Source organism: Ictalurus furcatus, chromosome 24 (assembly GCF_023375685.1).
Source record: "Ictalurus furcatus strain D&B chromosome 24, Billie_1.0, whole genome shotgun sequence".
Taxonomy (NCBI): Eukaryota; Metazoa; Chordata; class Actinopteri; order Siluriformes; family Ictaluridae; genus Ictalurus; species Ictalurus furcatus.
The window spans coordinates 5,120,001-5,135,129 of NC_071278.1; the positions used below are offsets into that span (position 1 = coordinate 5,120,001).

At 39.4% G+C, this 15,129-nt stretch overlaps 2 protein-coding genes across 2 annotated transcripts; one reads left to right on the plus strand and one right to left on the minus strand.

The window, feature by feature from the left end:
- Positions 1-226: 226 nt before the first annotated feature.
- On the plus strand, positions 227-4,049 carry il6 (interleukin 6 (interferon, beta 2); the record flags this gene model as incomplete). The annotated part of the gene is made up of 4 exons (XM_053613504.1): positions 227-430; positions 531-629; positions 2,304-2,453; positions 3,855-4,049. Coding segments are annotated over 4 exons (648 nt in total), but the record flags the coding sequence as incomplete, so codon positions are not given.
- A 326-nt stretch (positions 4,050-4,375) lies between these two features.
- tomm7 (translocase of outer mitochondrial membrane 7 homolog (yeast)) lies at positions 4,376-14,780 on the minus strand. Its single transcript, XM_053613247.1, has 3 exons — positions 14,573-14,780; positions 7,694-7,742; positions 4,376-4,729 (listed from the first exon to the last, which is right to left on the minus strand). The coding sequence occupies exons 1-3, from the start codon at positions 14,673-14,675 to the stop codon at positions 4,714-4,716; spliced, it is 168 nt and encodes a 55-aa protein (XP_053469222.1). The 5' UTR covers positions 14,676-14,780; the 3' UTR covers positions 4,376-4,713.
- Between the last annotated feature and the right edge of the window lie 349 nt (positions 14,781-15,129).

Sequence of the window (15,129 nt, forward strand, 5' to 3'; positions counted from 1 at the left end):
CTAATCACAAAAAAAGTGGGTTGTGGAATTTTCTTTCGAGGTGGTAGCCTATATAAATTACTCGGAAATTACTCAAAGAGCAAAGACTCACAGAGCTCAGCGCAATCAACAAGTCGACCCACCCTGACACCAGCACCCCGACCATGCCCTCTCTCCTGCACTGTGAGTACTGGCTTCTGAGTGCCTCCTCCTCCTCCTCCTCCTCCTCCTGCAGCTCTCTCTCACACACTCCTCTCTGTCTGTCTCTGCAGATCCTGGCTTGCTTCTGCTCGCACTGCTCCCCCTGGCCTCGCTCGGACTCTACAGCGGAGACACGGATTTCTACGAAACATCTGGAGGCGAGCTGCAGAAGGATGCGCTCGCGCCAGACCACAAGTGGCTTTCCATCGCCAGACAGATACGGAAAGACATCGCGAGCGTCGGGGAGCAGGTAATGCGCACTTACAATATTAGAGATCATAAGACAGAAGAGAATGTGCTGTGTTTGATCGGTGTGAATACCTCAACTGACTCGGGATATTTGAATCCAGTTGAAACGGGACTTCCCAGAAAGCGAATTCCCCAAAGCGAAGATTGATACTCCGCTCCTGAGCTCCACTGACGGGTGTCTGCCCTCCGACTTCAGCCCGGTAAGTCAGAGAAAACTATCACCACTGCGGCTGCAGTATCAGTATCTTTTAGCTTGTTACTACTGTCTTCTCACAAGATAACATCTCGTTATTGTGGGGGGGGGGGGGGGGGGGGGGGGGTGTTATTTCCTTAATCTACAACAAGCAACAAGATAGCATCCCGTTATTATGAAAATAAATCTCGTTATTAATCGACAACATTCAGTCGTTAAGAGAAAAGCGCGTTGTTACTGCAAGAAAACATCTCGTTATTACGAGAAAGAAAAGATGGATTATTTAGTCTAGAGAAAGGTGTCTTCTTACTACAATTAAAACATTTCGGTATTACGAGGGGGGACAAAAACATTTTCTTACTCCAAGAAAACATCTGGTTACTGCAAGAAAATGTTATCATTATTACAAGAGAAAAGTACGTTACTATAAGAAAACATCTGGTTACTACAAGAAAACATCTGGTTACTACAAGAGAAAATCTTGTTACTACAAGAAAACATCTGGTTACTAGAAGAAAACATCTGGTTACTACAAGAGAAAATCTTGTTACTAAAAGAAAACATCTGGTTACTACAAGAGAAAATCTCATTACTACAAGAAAACATCTGGTTATTATGAAAAGAAATTTCTTTACTCTGTGGCAACATTGAGTCGTTAAGAGAAAGGCCTGTTGTTCCTTCAAGAAAACATGAATTATTTAGAGAAAGGTGTCTCGTTATTACAACAAAACATCTCGGTATTAAGAAGGATGACAAAAACATTTTCTTACTACAAGATAACATCTTGTTACTACAAGAAAATATATCATTATTACATAGAGAAATGAGAGAAATCTCATTAATACAAGAAAACATTAATTATTAAGAGAAAAGTGTCGTTACTGAAAAAAAAATCTCTATCATAAATGGGATCATTATCATAGGATTAGATTATGTGGAGCTGTAGACACGATGACAAGTTCTCCATCATCTCTCTGATGTTATACATTTCTTAAAAACAACATGGCCTTATGGTCCTCTAAATAAAGATGCTCATGTTTTGTTTTGTTTTTCTTCTTGGTGTTATAACATCTTATGAACACTACTTATAAGATGTTAACCATTCATATTGCGTAATAAAGTTAGCTAGCTAGAGCTAAGGATGTAATGCATTTTCCTGAACAACTGAAATTTTGTGTAGAATTCCTTGAGTGTATTCTAACATGATATGAATGTGTTCGTAGTTCATTATTGCACCATAACCTTCACAGGAAGTGATTAGATTTAGTCCAGATTTACTTCATGATTGGCTTAAAGCAGAGACGCGAACGTTGATCAGACTTCTTACATATTGCTTTGCGGTCAACGTGAATGAGATGGGAAAGTTCATGGTCAGAGATTGAAGCGTATTAAAAGTCTACAGGCTGGGTATGTTGTTATGCAAAACACTTTCAGGGTGCTTGGACAAATTTCGAATCCTCGTGAAGTTGAGCTGAAACGTAGGAAATCAGTCAAATTGGACAAATTCTGTCAACTACGTAGATTGTAAAAACGATCCGTTTTGTTGTTTTTCTAACATCTCTCTCGTAATAAGGTGATGCTTTTTTATAATAAGATGTTGAGGGTTTATTTTCTCGTATGGGTGTGTTCAGTGAAAGCCCTGTCTTACATGGTGTGTGTGTATGTGTGTGTTTGTTTACAGCAAAAATGTCTGCAGCGGATCTACCATGGTTTGCGGGTGTACCAAGCTTACCTGCCCTATATAGAGAGAGAGAACCTGATGTCAGCTCGCATGATGGACGTTAAAGTCGGGACCACCAGGCTGTTACATTTAATCAAAGAAACAGTAAAAGTAAGTGATTACAAAACACACACACACACACACACACACACACACACACTGAAAAAAGAAAGTACAAAACTACTTTTCAGGTACAAGAACAAAAAATCCCTTTTTACATTGTGAGGGAAGCCATCTTCTGCCCCACTCATATATACAACAATCAGCCATAACATTAAAACCACCTGCCTAATATTGTGTAGGTCCTCCTTGTGTCACCAAAACAGCTCTGACCCGTTGAGGCGTGGACTCCACAAGACCTCTGAAGGTGTGCTGTGGTATCTAGCACCGAAACGTTAGCAGCGGATCATTTAAGTTGTGAGGTTATGGATTGGACTTGTTTGTCCAGAAAATCCTACAGATGCTCGATCGGATCGAGATCTGGGGAATTTGGAGGCCGAGTCAACACCTTGAACTCTTTGTCATGTTCCCAAACTGTTCCTGAAGGGTTTTTACAGTGTGTCAGGGAGCATTATCCTGCTGAAAGAGGCCACTGCTATTAGGGAATACCTTTAACCTGAAGGGGTGTACTTGGTCTGCAACAATGTTTAGTCAAAGTAACATCCACATGGATGTCACAAGGCCATTTTAATAGGTACTATCACATACCACACAAGACCTGCTGTTTTGGAGATGCTCTGACCCAGTCATCTAACCATCAAAATTTGAGCCTTGTCAAAGTCACTCAGATCCTTACGCTTGCCCATTTTTCCTGCGTCCAACACGTTAACTTAAAGAACTGACTGTTCACTTGCTGCCTAATATATCCCACCGCTCAACAGGTGCCACTGTAAGTGAGATAATTTACGTTATTCATCTCACCTGCCAGTGGTTTTAATCTTAAGGCTGACCGGTGTGTGTGTACATATATATATATATATATATATATATATATATATATATAGCATGCACATTCACACACTATGGACAATTTGGAAATGCAAATCAGGCTACATCACATGCCTTTGGACGAAGTATCTGGAGGAAACCCCCGGGGAGCACCGGGAGAACACGCAAACTGCACGCACACAGGGAAGAGGCGGGATTCAAACCCCAAAGACACGAGGCAAACGTGCTAACCACTAAGCCACCATGTCGCCCTATGTACACCATAAAAGTCTTATTGTTTATTGCACATTTGTTAATTCCGTGCTAAAGAAAAAACCTCAAACCTGTTACTCAAAACAAGCCTGAACCAAAAGCCTGCCACCCGTGCTTTCCATCATCAGTCTGACGAGTTCTAGTTTCTCATTAATGATCAAAAACTCAAAGTGCTCCAAGACTAAACTCCCTCCACTCACCATTATTATTATTATTACTACATCATACAGATTTGATTATTACACAGTGTGATGCAAACGGTGACTGGCGCTAACTTTATCCCGCTAACGTTCTTTGCATTTGTACCTGCAGGTAAATGAAGAAGTTCGCCCGACCTCCTTACCTGATGCTTCAGTGTGGACACGGAGAAGAAACATATACTTAATTCTGTCCAACTTCGCAGACTTCATGACTGATACCAGCAGGGCGATCAATTACATGAAGACTACGAAATTAATGCAACACATGGCGAAGGAACACGGGTGGCCCTCCAAACACGAGCAATGAATTTCCTGATGTTGTATCTATTTTATTTATCTAGTTACATATTTATTTATTTATCTATCTATCTATCTATCTATTTATTGCAGGTATTTAAAAAAAAAAAAAAGTTTAATATTTAAAATGTTACAAGTTTAATGTTCTAAAGTGAAGGGAATTAATATTGAGAGTGAAATTTAGTGGAAATTTGTATTTTGTAAAGCATCTGAACTGAAGATAATGGATGGTGACGAAGATAATGGTCTGAGTTACATTAACTCCACTTGGATGTGTTACATTAACACATATGTGACTGTTTTTGAGAGATAAATAAAGCTTTATGAGATGAAATATCTGCCATTTCGTCATTTATTAGCTGATGTTGGTGTAAACACTGAAAAAATTCGTTTGAGCAAAAACTGAATGTAGGGAATAACTTTGATACGACAAAAAAAAAAAAAAAAAAAAAAAAACACTCTAAATCACATTAAATATGTCCAGACACATTAAAAACACGACGATCCCAAACAGCGAGATGGAGAAGAAGGAAAACTGAAACAGTGCTGAAACTTTTCAAGGACACGTGCAAGGCATAGAGTCCCTTCCGAGATGACGAATAAACACCTTGGCTGTTTATTATGGGATGTAGCGACGGTTTGGTCTTCTGCAGGAGCGCTTCTTCATCACTCCTTCATCCCCAAAGCAAACTGGTGAAACACACAAAAAAAAAAAAAAAAAAACAAGTTGGTTACAATCAGGACAGCGCGAAAGAAGACACACAGCCTTGTATAACATGTACACAGTGCTAAAACACCAGACACGAGAGAGATGCTGAATTCTCAGTTCTGGTCAGAAGGTGTTGATTCATTTTCGATAGCAGCAGCTCGGACAGTCGTTCTGACTTCCTGGCGAATCAGAAGTCAGGGTCACCGGAGCACAGCGAGGGAGCTGGCATTCGACCCAGCACTTCAGACAGACAATAACAGACAGGTCTGACTCGGTTGAAAAACCAATCAAAACTTCCAGTTCAGCTGTGGGGTGTGACGTTTCTCCTAATGGTGATCTCCTATCATTGAGGAGTTAGCCATAAAGGGTTAGTCGCGCTTTGGCGCTTAATAATCGTGTGATGAATCAGTAGCGTTAAAGTTTCAGTATTTTAAGTGACATACAGTACCGTGCAAACGTCTTAAGCACCATTTTTTTTTTTAGGACAAACTTTTAGATTTTTATTTGATGACTTCTACATTATCGAGTCAGAACAAAAACTTTTTTAGATTCCCAAACATTAGTTTTCCAGCACAAAATTAAATGTTAGAGAAAAATGTTTGCGTGTCAGTAAAGAAAGCAGTATATTAAGTAGTAAGAGACGCTTTTCAGACAAAAACACAATGAACGCTGCTGGGTTTCGCTGCAAAAATAAGACGTGAGTGCGACAGTCAAAGTCTCCAGAAGAACCGTGACTGGTTCTGCACCACGCTCAATAAACCTTACAGCTCATTCCCTTATGAAACTGCACTGATTCTACCTCAGACTACTTTGTTTTTTAAGCAAAGAATCATCACACCAAATATTACCTTTGTTTCATTTATTACTGTTTACTACTCTTTACAGGATTTTTTTTTTTTTTTAAACGGAGAAACATTTAATTTCATTATTCTTGAAGGCATCTTTGCTTTACAGCATTTCTTGGCATGTACCTAAGACTTTCACACAGCACTGTATGCACATATTCTGTACTCTGGATCAATTACATGAACATCCTCGGGTGACATTCTTCAAATAAATCAACCTTAAAAAGGTTTTAACCGGAGAATTTGCTGGTCTCCAAACTAACTCCGAGGAATTGATATTTACCACTTGATATATTTCCTCGGTGTATGCAACACAATTGTATGTAGAAAACGTCACGCTCAGTCTAACGAACACTTCTGACTTGTGTTCTTGACGCTGTATCCGGAAGAAAAGTCGATCTCTACACACACTACAGGATGCAAATTTGAAAGAGTGTTTAATACTCAGCAATCTGCAAAAATTCTAAATATTTGCAGACAAAATGAGGACTTTTTATAACCTGTAGACACCCTGAATCAGCCGAACGCACAGTTTGGGCTGTCCCCGTAAGACTACTGGAAAATACACCATAAAAATTAGATTGTGGTGGTTTTCTCTTATTAATAAACCCTGTACAGAAAAGATTATGACTAATCAAATTCCCCAATCTAACACCGTAAATCCCATTCAGTGGGGATAAAAATCTTCTGATATCATCTTTCCACCCCCCAACCCCGAGTATCTGCTGAAACCAAATACTGACACTAGCTTTCCGATTGCACTCATTTGCATAAACCTACCATCGCTCGTACTGTTCACTGCTCGTCTACAACTTTCATGCTCAAAAGTCGTGGTGTTTAAAGTTAATCTACTGATTAAGGCTCGAGTTCATCAAAAACAAAACAAAACAAAACTAGTGAGTTTGTGTTACAGTTGGGGATTTTTAATAATTTTATTTAAAAAATTTAAATAATAAATCCAATCGAGTCATCAGTTATTATTTAAAATAATTTAAAATAAACAGCAGTTTTGGTGCTTGTCTAAAAATGATTTTGGCTTTTTAATAGCGGAAGGATAACAATTATAGTTAAACACTAATCGGCGAAAAAATTAAGCAGATGATTGAATTGAGTAAATAGTCAAGTAAAGCACATTTCAAGCGTTATATTAATGCAGAAGAAAAAAAATAACTGCGCAAAACACTAGCAGTAGCTCCATACCATGCTTTTAAATCTTATACAACAGAAGGAGAAAGTTTTGCTTAAAGAAGGAAAAAAAAAAACATGAGCCACCATCATCATTAGTCTTAAATGTTACTGATTTTATTCAGCCTTGATGCTGATATGATGTTATCTATTTACCTATTTATTTATCTCATCTTACTTTACACAGATTCTTCAGTTAAACTCCTTTAACACACAGGAAAGCCACATTACAAATGGCTTCTTGTTCACGGCATATGCTCTCACTACATAGGGTATAACCCCTCAGCAATGAAAAACTGAATGACAAGCCCAATAGTCTGACAATCAGAATTTCAGACACTGAAAAGGAACTACTTCAAGGAGTATCTATTAGCAAGTAAACGTCAGAAACTGAAGCACTGCATCATGGGATTTCCCCTAACATTTAAAAAAAAAAAAAAAAAAGACATATTTTAATTGAAAACTGAATGCAGTTTAAAGTTGCTGGATACAGAATGAATGAATGAATGAATGAATGAATGAATAAATAAATAAAGTGGATTTATTCACACCACCTTTCCTTTACAATATATGAGGGCCATTTATCAGTTTAGGAAAAAGACCTGTGTGGAATCGTAAAGTATTTGAAACTGAAATGAAAACTCATTCCAAAAGCTAAGAGAACAGACTTCCCTTTTTTTTTTTTTTTGGCTTGCGCAAGGCTGCTGTGGGGGGAAAAAAATCTCTTTGGTAAGGATTTGTCAGGAATAAATAATAACACCCCTCTGTGTGAGGAGACTCTTCTAGAACAATCTGAGGCCGATATGAGAACCGGTCCGTGTTTCGTTTTGTTAACCGTAGTGTGGACTCGATCAGACGAGTTCCCAGTTCTTCAGGTGAAGAGACCGGGTCACTCGAGGGCACAAGCTGTAATACCTTAGCACTGTGGGTTCTGGCATCCCGGGATCTGCTCCGCGCTTGAACCCTGCGGAAGGAGAAGAAGAAAAAGAAGTACATGTGAATGAAACGTGTCAGAAAGTGTGTTGCAGAAGCGTCATAGGCGCTGAAACCTGGTTTGCAGAAGTAAAACTTTCTGTCGGTGTAAACGCCGCATATCATTTCGATCACTAACACTGTCTCTGGGAGGGAGCTTCTAGGAAATCTGCAACAGATAACAGCAGTTGTGAAACACTTACGCTTAAGATTAATGACTGAAAAATAACTATTAGAGATAAACACCGGCATAAACTTCCTGTTTTTTTTTTAAATAATTTTTTTTGTACGTCTGTTTAAATGACCGTATTTTAAACATTTAAATCTAACCTAGCAACAGGTTTAAGAGACTTAAATGTTTAATATTAAATGCTGGTTTTTTGTCTTGAGCATTTCCCATTTTAGGGTGTTTTCATATACAAGTCTTTTATTGGTCACATGTACATTACAGCACAGTGAAATTCTTTTCTTCGCATACCACAGCATGTTAGGAGGTTGGGGTCAGACATGATACAGCACCCCTGGAGCAAAGAGGGTTAAGGGCCTTGCTCAAGGGCAGCTTGGCAGTGCTTGGGCTTGAACCCCCGACCTTCCGATTAGTAACCCAGAGCCTTAACCGTCAAGCCACCACTACTGCCTGTGTGGCGTTTATGTGTGGTGTTTAGTCCGAACGAATCGAACCCTGGGTCACACCAGTCACACCTGCTGATGACCAAACAACCGCTCCGAGAGCATGTCTCATTTCGGCTCCAAATGAACTCCAGTACGGTTCAACTCCTACGAGAGAGTAATTCGACTCTGAATCATCCTGACTGCAGGAAATGATCACACATTACACGTATTTTGGGTTCCAACATTTTATACCAATATGGACTGAGCCAAAAGAGCAGAGAACTGTAACACTGCGGAAATGCCGTGTGCTCCGGAGATTTAGACCGACAAACAAAAACAGAAAATGAACCCTGGATGTAATACACAAAAAGTTTTGAAGCTAGTTCTTCACAGCCTTGTCTACTAATTTATTTAACAATGAGCGCATGTTCTCCGTGCTCGGGATTTATTAGAGCACTTGGTAAAGGTTGGTTTATGCTTTTCCGTTGCTGTATTTCTAAGAGAAATTTAAAGAGATTTAAAAGGATATTTGAAGTGCTACACACACCTCAGCCAACATGTTTTGCTTTTTGGATTGAATTATGGGCAGCATGAACCAAATAACCCAACGGACCAAAAGTATTAATTACACTTTGACTTGGAAACAAATATAATAATGTAAAATAAATGTAATAAAAAAAAATAAATCGTAACAAACAACCCATTCCACTTCCAAGGAAAAATACTTTTTCCATTTCCCTACCGTTCCATTTGTTATGGGATTAGATTGAATTTATTCTTTTTCTCCCCCTCTGACCTCCAATTCAGCATTGTTTTTGCCAACATTGGCCTGATAAACATTACCATCTCTAAATAATCAAATTATAACATGGTTTTTTTATGGTTAATACTGTACCAGCATTCAAATAAAAGCCTCTACAAATACAGTGGATATCAAAAGTTTACACACCCCTGTTAAACCTGCAACATTTTGTGATGTACAAAAATAAAAACCCAGATAAATCACGTCAGATCATAGGGCTGGGTATTATGACCAATTGGGCGATTCGGTTTGATTCTTCTTTATACGGTTTTGATTCGATTATTTATCAATAGTTCATTTGAAATGTTAGTTTTGCAGACACGGAATCCATGTTTTAATATAAATGCTGGTAACTGAAACCCTCCTGCTTTGATATATTACTGTAATACACATTTACATTAACAATTGCCCACACAATTATGTTTAATTACTTTTTACTTTGAGTAGCAAACATTGTAACAAGAAATCATAAATGTGTGTACGATGCACACAAGGAAAGCACAAACTGCACATTACTGTTTAAAAAAAAAAAAAAAAAAAAAAAAAAAAAAACACGTAAATGTGCTGCAGTGAAATTTATTAACAACTTAAAACATGTTTAACAAACAAAACGTTTTCAAAACGTGAAAGACGGCGACGTGTTCAGGACGAGAGGGGAACTACAGATAATATCCACTTCCTCTCAAATAAAGCACGCACATTAAGGATCGATTCGGGGATTTCCTGTTTCGATATCGTTTCGTTAAATTGAAGATCGATTAAAATCGGAGAATCGATATTTTTTACCCAGCCCTATCAGATCGTTTTCTACCTTTAATATGATAGAGCAACCAACAGCTTATCACCCAAAGAACACCATTCCCCACGGTGAAGCGTGGTGGTGGCAGCATCATGCTATGGATCTGCTTCTCTCCAGCGAGGACTGGGGCTCTAGTCAAGATACAGGGCCTAATAAATAGCTCCAAACACCAAACCTTTGCGGGCCTCAGTTAGACAGCTGAAGATGAAGAAAAATGTCACCTTCCGGCATGACAACGACTGAAAGCACAACCCCAAACCAACAAAGGAACGAATTCAGAAAAGAAGATCAGTGTTTTGGAAAGGCCCAATCAGAGACCAGATCTAAACCCTCTCAAAAACCCGTGGAACGACTTGAAGAGGGCTGCGCACAGGAGATCGTCTCGCAATTTGATAGAAATGGAGCATGTTTGAAAGGAAGAGTGGAATAAAACTGCAAAATTGAGTTGTGCCAAGTTGGAAGAGTCTTACCCAAAAACTACAAGCAAAAATTGCTTTAAAAAAAGTATTAGTTAAAGAGTGTGTACACCTGTGCATAGGTTATTTTTAAGGGGGGGCGGTTCCCCCTAAAACATGTCTAGTTGTTTCCCATTTGAATTTTTTATTTATTTATTTTTTACTTGCTCTCAAATCAAAAGTGGAAAAAAAAAAATCAGACATGATTGATCTTGGTTTCCTTTTTTTTTTTTACATCATTAAAACCTGCAATTTTATCAGGGCGGTGGAGACGTTTTATACACCAGACTTACTAGAACTGTCAGTTATAACTACGATTTCAAAGAATAAAAGAACAGACGCTCAGCAGGACCCTACTGTGCGAAACTGAGCCTAGTGCTGCTGAAAGAAGAACAGCATTCAGAAGCAATAAAGCCTGATGTCATGAAATTTACAAGGTCACATTACACTTAACAGTCAGTTCGAAAGCATTTTAAACAGAACACCAGTGGCGCTGACGCTGATGCTGCCCCGGTATCCGGATGTTTTTCCTCGAAAAAAGGAAGAAAAACTTTTTTTTTTTTTTTTTTTTTAAAACAACTAAACTGCATCAAGCAATTCATCCAAGAAGTGACTCGGATGTTCGTAGAATATTGTTATTGCAATATTTTGTACATGTGCAAGGGGAACTCATCAGGAAGTGCTGATTCATGAAATAAAGCAGAAATGTGATGACCAGCCCTTCCGGTGAAAAAACTGCATTGTCACTGTCAGAAACCGGGTTTATCTCCAGGTCGCCACTGGGATCTGAACGGGCGGTAAATTAAAAAATTAAAATAAAATTTTAAAAAACTGAATTGTGCTATTTGGTGGGTTTCATTTTCTTTCAACGTGTTGAATGGCAAGGTGACTGCAATATGATCATCCATTTTTATACACACACACACACACATTCCATCGTTATACACGCTAATGACTACACCTTGGATTTAGGCTACATCTACATTAATCTGGGTAAATTTGAAAATGCATCGTTTCCTCCAGGTTTTGGTTTTCCCTCCACACCGAGAAGGCATTTCTGTCCAGTGAAAAATGAGCTGTTTGAAATCGCTCTCCCAAGTGGATAAACTTGAAAACCGCTGTTTTCGTGTTGTAGTGCGGACTGAGAAAACGCAGATATTCAAAAAACATTGACACGTTTTTAGTCATGTGATGCAGTCATGTGACCCATTCAACTCGACACAAACAAGACGGTGGACGACGTCGTGCTGCAGTTGTTGTGCCTGTTATCCAGATGGATATTCCCGACAGAAATGACGCAGGCCAAACCTCTACAGAAGTCTACACGTAGGGTGATAGGATATTTTGCTCATATCGCCCACCCCTAGAAGAAATGTGTAAAATCAAAAAAATAAAAAGTATTAAGCTGTAACTCAGTGAATCTAATCCTGCCCAGATTAGGATTTATTTCACCAGTCAGATTATAGATATGAACTTTGTCAGAACTATTACATGGTGCCTCAGCATGAAAAACTCTCTCCTATACTGTATCGCTCATCACTGCTCACGTGAAAGAAACCCAGTGTAAAGTAAATGGTTATGAAAACGAGAGTGCAGGGTTCTCAACAGGAAGTCTAAATATAACTCAATCCCGGCATCCCAGAAGATGATAAAGCCTGTATTTCACAGTCACGTAAAAAGTGGCCGGGGACTACGACGGTAAGCGATATGACGCAATGGACTGGTTGGGTTTTCCACTTCATGTAAATGGAGATGTTAGGAAACACAGGGTGAATCACAAAGTCTCCACATCCAATGAATCCACAAGGTGCCAAAGACTCCAATGATCTGCGACACACAGCCAGATGGTCCACAAGTGACTATTATTATTATTATTATTATTATTATTACTTAGTCAGTATAGTTACAGTCTAACTACTGGTTTTATTTAATAAAATTAGGGAAAGTGCTGTTAATAGAGTGACATCATAATACATCACAATACACCTTCATAAGTCTCATCAGTACTTACTGTAGAACACTAACCAGCTCCATTATTATGGATTAATAAGGAATAAAAGACGATGTCGTTATAGGCATCATCATAATCACCGACAGGATGGTGTGATGTGTTAACACCCAAAAGTTGCTGGTTTTCCAATAACAGCAAGTGTTTTACTCCTCTAACCCTACAGCAAGTTGAAAACCATTAAGCTATTTTTTTAATGACTTGATGTTTAATGATGCAGTTCACTGTTACAAAGCACCGACACTGGAGACTCCTTCCACAAATGTTAGGCTAAATAAACATCTCCATAAAGAAAACTTCAAAGGCATTCTTCTTATTTAAACGACATCAGGAATTTTTTTTACATCTGTTTATTATTAGTCTTAGATTATGTCAAGCACCTACCATACAGGTCATATATAAGTACATACGTACATTATACCAATCAGCCATTACATTAAAACCACTGACAGGTGATATGAATAACACTGATTATCTCGTTACAACGGCACCGTTCGAGCGGTGTCAGTCAGTTCTCGATGTTGATGTGTTGGAAGCAGGAAAAATGGGCAAGCGTAAGGATCTGGGCGACTTCCACAAGGGCCAGATTGTGATGGTTAGACGACTGGGTCAGACGGTAATTCAAAACTGCAGGTCTTGTGAGATGTTCCTGGTATGCAGTGGTTGGTACCTACTAAAAGTAGTCCAAGGAAGGATAACTGGTGAATCAGTGACAGTGTCAGAGGCTCCCAAGTCTCACTGATGTGTGTGTCCAGTGAAGGCTAGGACGTCTGATCCGATCCCACAGAAGGGCACAAACTGCTGAAAAAGTTAATGCTGGCTCTGATAGAAAGATGTCAGAACACACAGTGTATCACAGCTTGCTGTGTATGGAGCTGTGTAGCTGCAGAAGGGTCAGAGTGCCCATGCTGACTCCGGTACACCACCAAAAGAACCTACAACGGGTACGTGAGCATCAGAACTGGACCATGGAGCAATGGAAGAATGTGGCCTGGTCTGACGAATCACGTTTTCTTTTACATCATGTGGACGGCCGGGTGCATGTGTGTCGCTTACCTGGGGAAGAGATGCCACCAGGATGCACTATGGGAAGAAGGCAAGCTGTTGGAGGAAGTGTGATGCTCTTGGCAATGTTCTGCTGGGAAACCTTGGGTCCTGGTATTCATGTGGATGTTACTTTGACACGTACCACCTACCTAAATATTGCTGCAGACCAAGTACACCCCTTCATGTTAAAGGTATTCCCTATTAGCAGTGGCCTCTTTCAGCAGGATAATGCACCCTGACACACTGCAAAAACTGCTCAAGAACGGTTTTAGGACCATGACAAAGAGTTCAAGGTGTTGACTTGGACTCCAAATTCCCCAAATCGCAATCTCATTGAGCGTCTGTGGGATGTGTTGGACAAACAAGTCCGATCCATGGACTCGCAACTTACAGGACATTTTACAGAGCTTTTGTTTCTATAGCAACAGCGTACACAGGGATATGTAAGGCAGAAGCTCCACGTGTCATTCATTTCTTGCTAAACCATAAACTATTTAATAAGCGCTTCAATAAAACTGCCAGCATTGGCATATTGTTGTGAAAGGGGGAGGAATGGGGGGGGGGTCATCTTGGTGTCAGACTCCATCACACCACCGTGTTGTTGATTGTTTTCCTATAACAGCACGCCCCCAAGTGTTTTATTCCTTATTTAACAGCCACTCCATGCTGGAGTTTCTTTTTTAAATGTTAAGAATTTTAACAGATTTTTAAAAGGTTAATGACACTAAATGTATTTAGTGCTGTGCTCTTAATAATGTTTTGGTTTGGCAGTTGTTGTTTTTTTTAATGAAGGGCTCCCTCACTGTAAATAACCTCTCACTATGAAGTGCACACTAGCCAGCCATTTGAGACACAGCCATGAGGTGCAATTAAGCTATAGCTATACATGATATAAAAACATTAAAAAAATAAAATAAAATAAAAAAAACCCATCAAGCCCAGGTGTGATGTTAGGTCACGACTGCACTGAATGTCACCATAGTAACAAGCCTTTTTTTTTTTTAATTCATAGACAGGAACATACTCAGAGAGAACAGTGTACTAGCTAGCTACTAGCATTCACTAGCATAGCATGGAGTAAAAAGCTAAAGTTACTGACCTAGGTAAAGAACAGTGGGGATAAAACCCCACCGAATAAAGAACTGCCCGCACTGGAAGACCTGCTGCAGCCTCTGCTTCGTCTCTTTGCTCAGTTTCGGCATGTCTGCGATGTTGTAAAGGTTTAAGTTGCTACCTGAAGCAAAGCTACAGACTCTGTGAAGGACAGAAAGCGGAAACACAATCGAGCCACGCTGCCGTAAATTGACGCGATTGACGACAGGTTTTACGACAGTCGCCGTAACAGCGCCGCTTATGGTAAAATCCGCGTTACAACATGACGCCCCGAGTAGCATGTTTACTGTAGGGCACAGGTTCCTAATCCTGTACATTTCCCCCTGTGTTTTCCCTGCTACACGATGTACTACAGGACCTTGCTAAATATGATAACAATTTAATAACCATTTATGTTCACCTGCCATACACTGTATGTGTAAAATCACTGTTGCTATGTGTAATGTATCACTCCCTCTCTACTGCAAACCCTCAGAGCCGAGGACCAATAATGCAGAAGATCCACAGTCAACTACTATCATTATTATTGTTATTATAGTTACA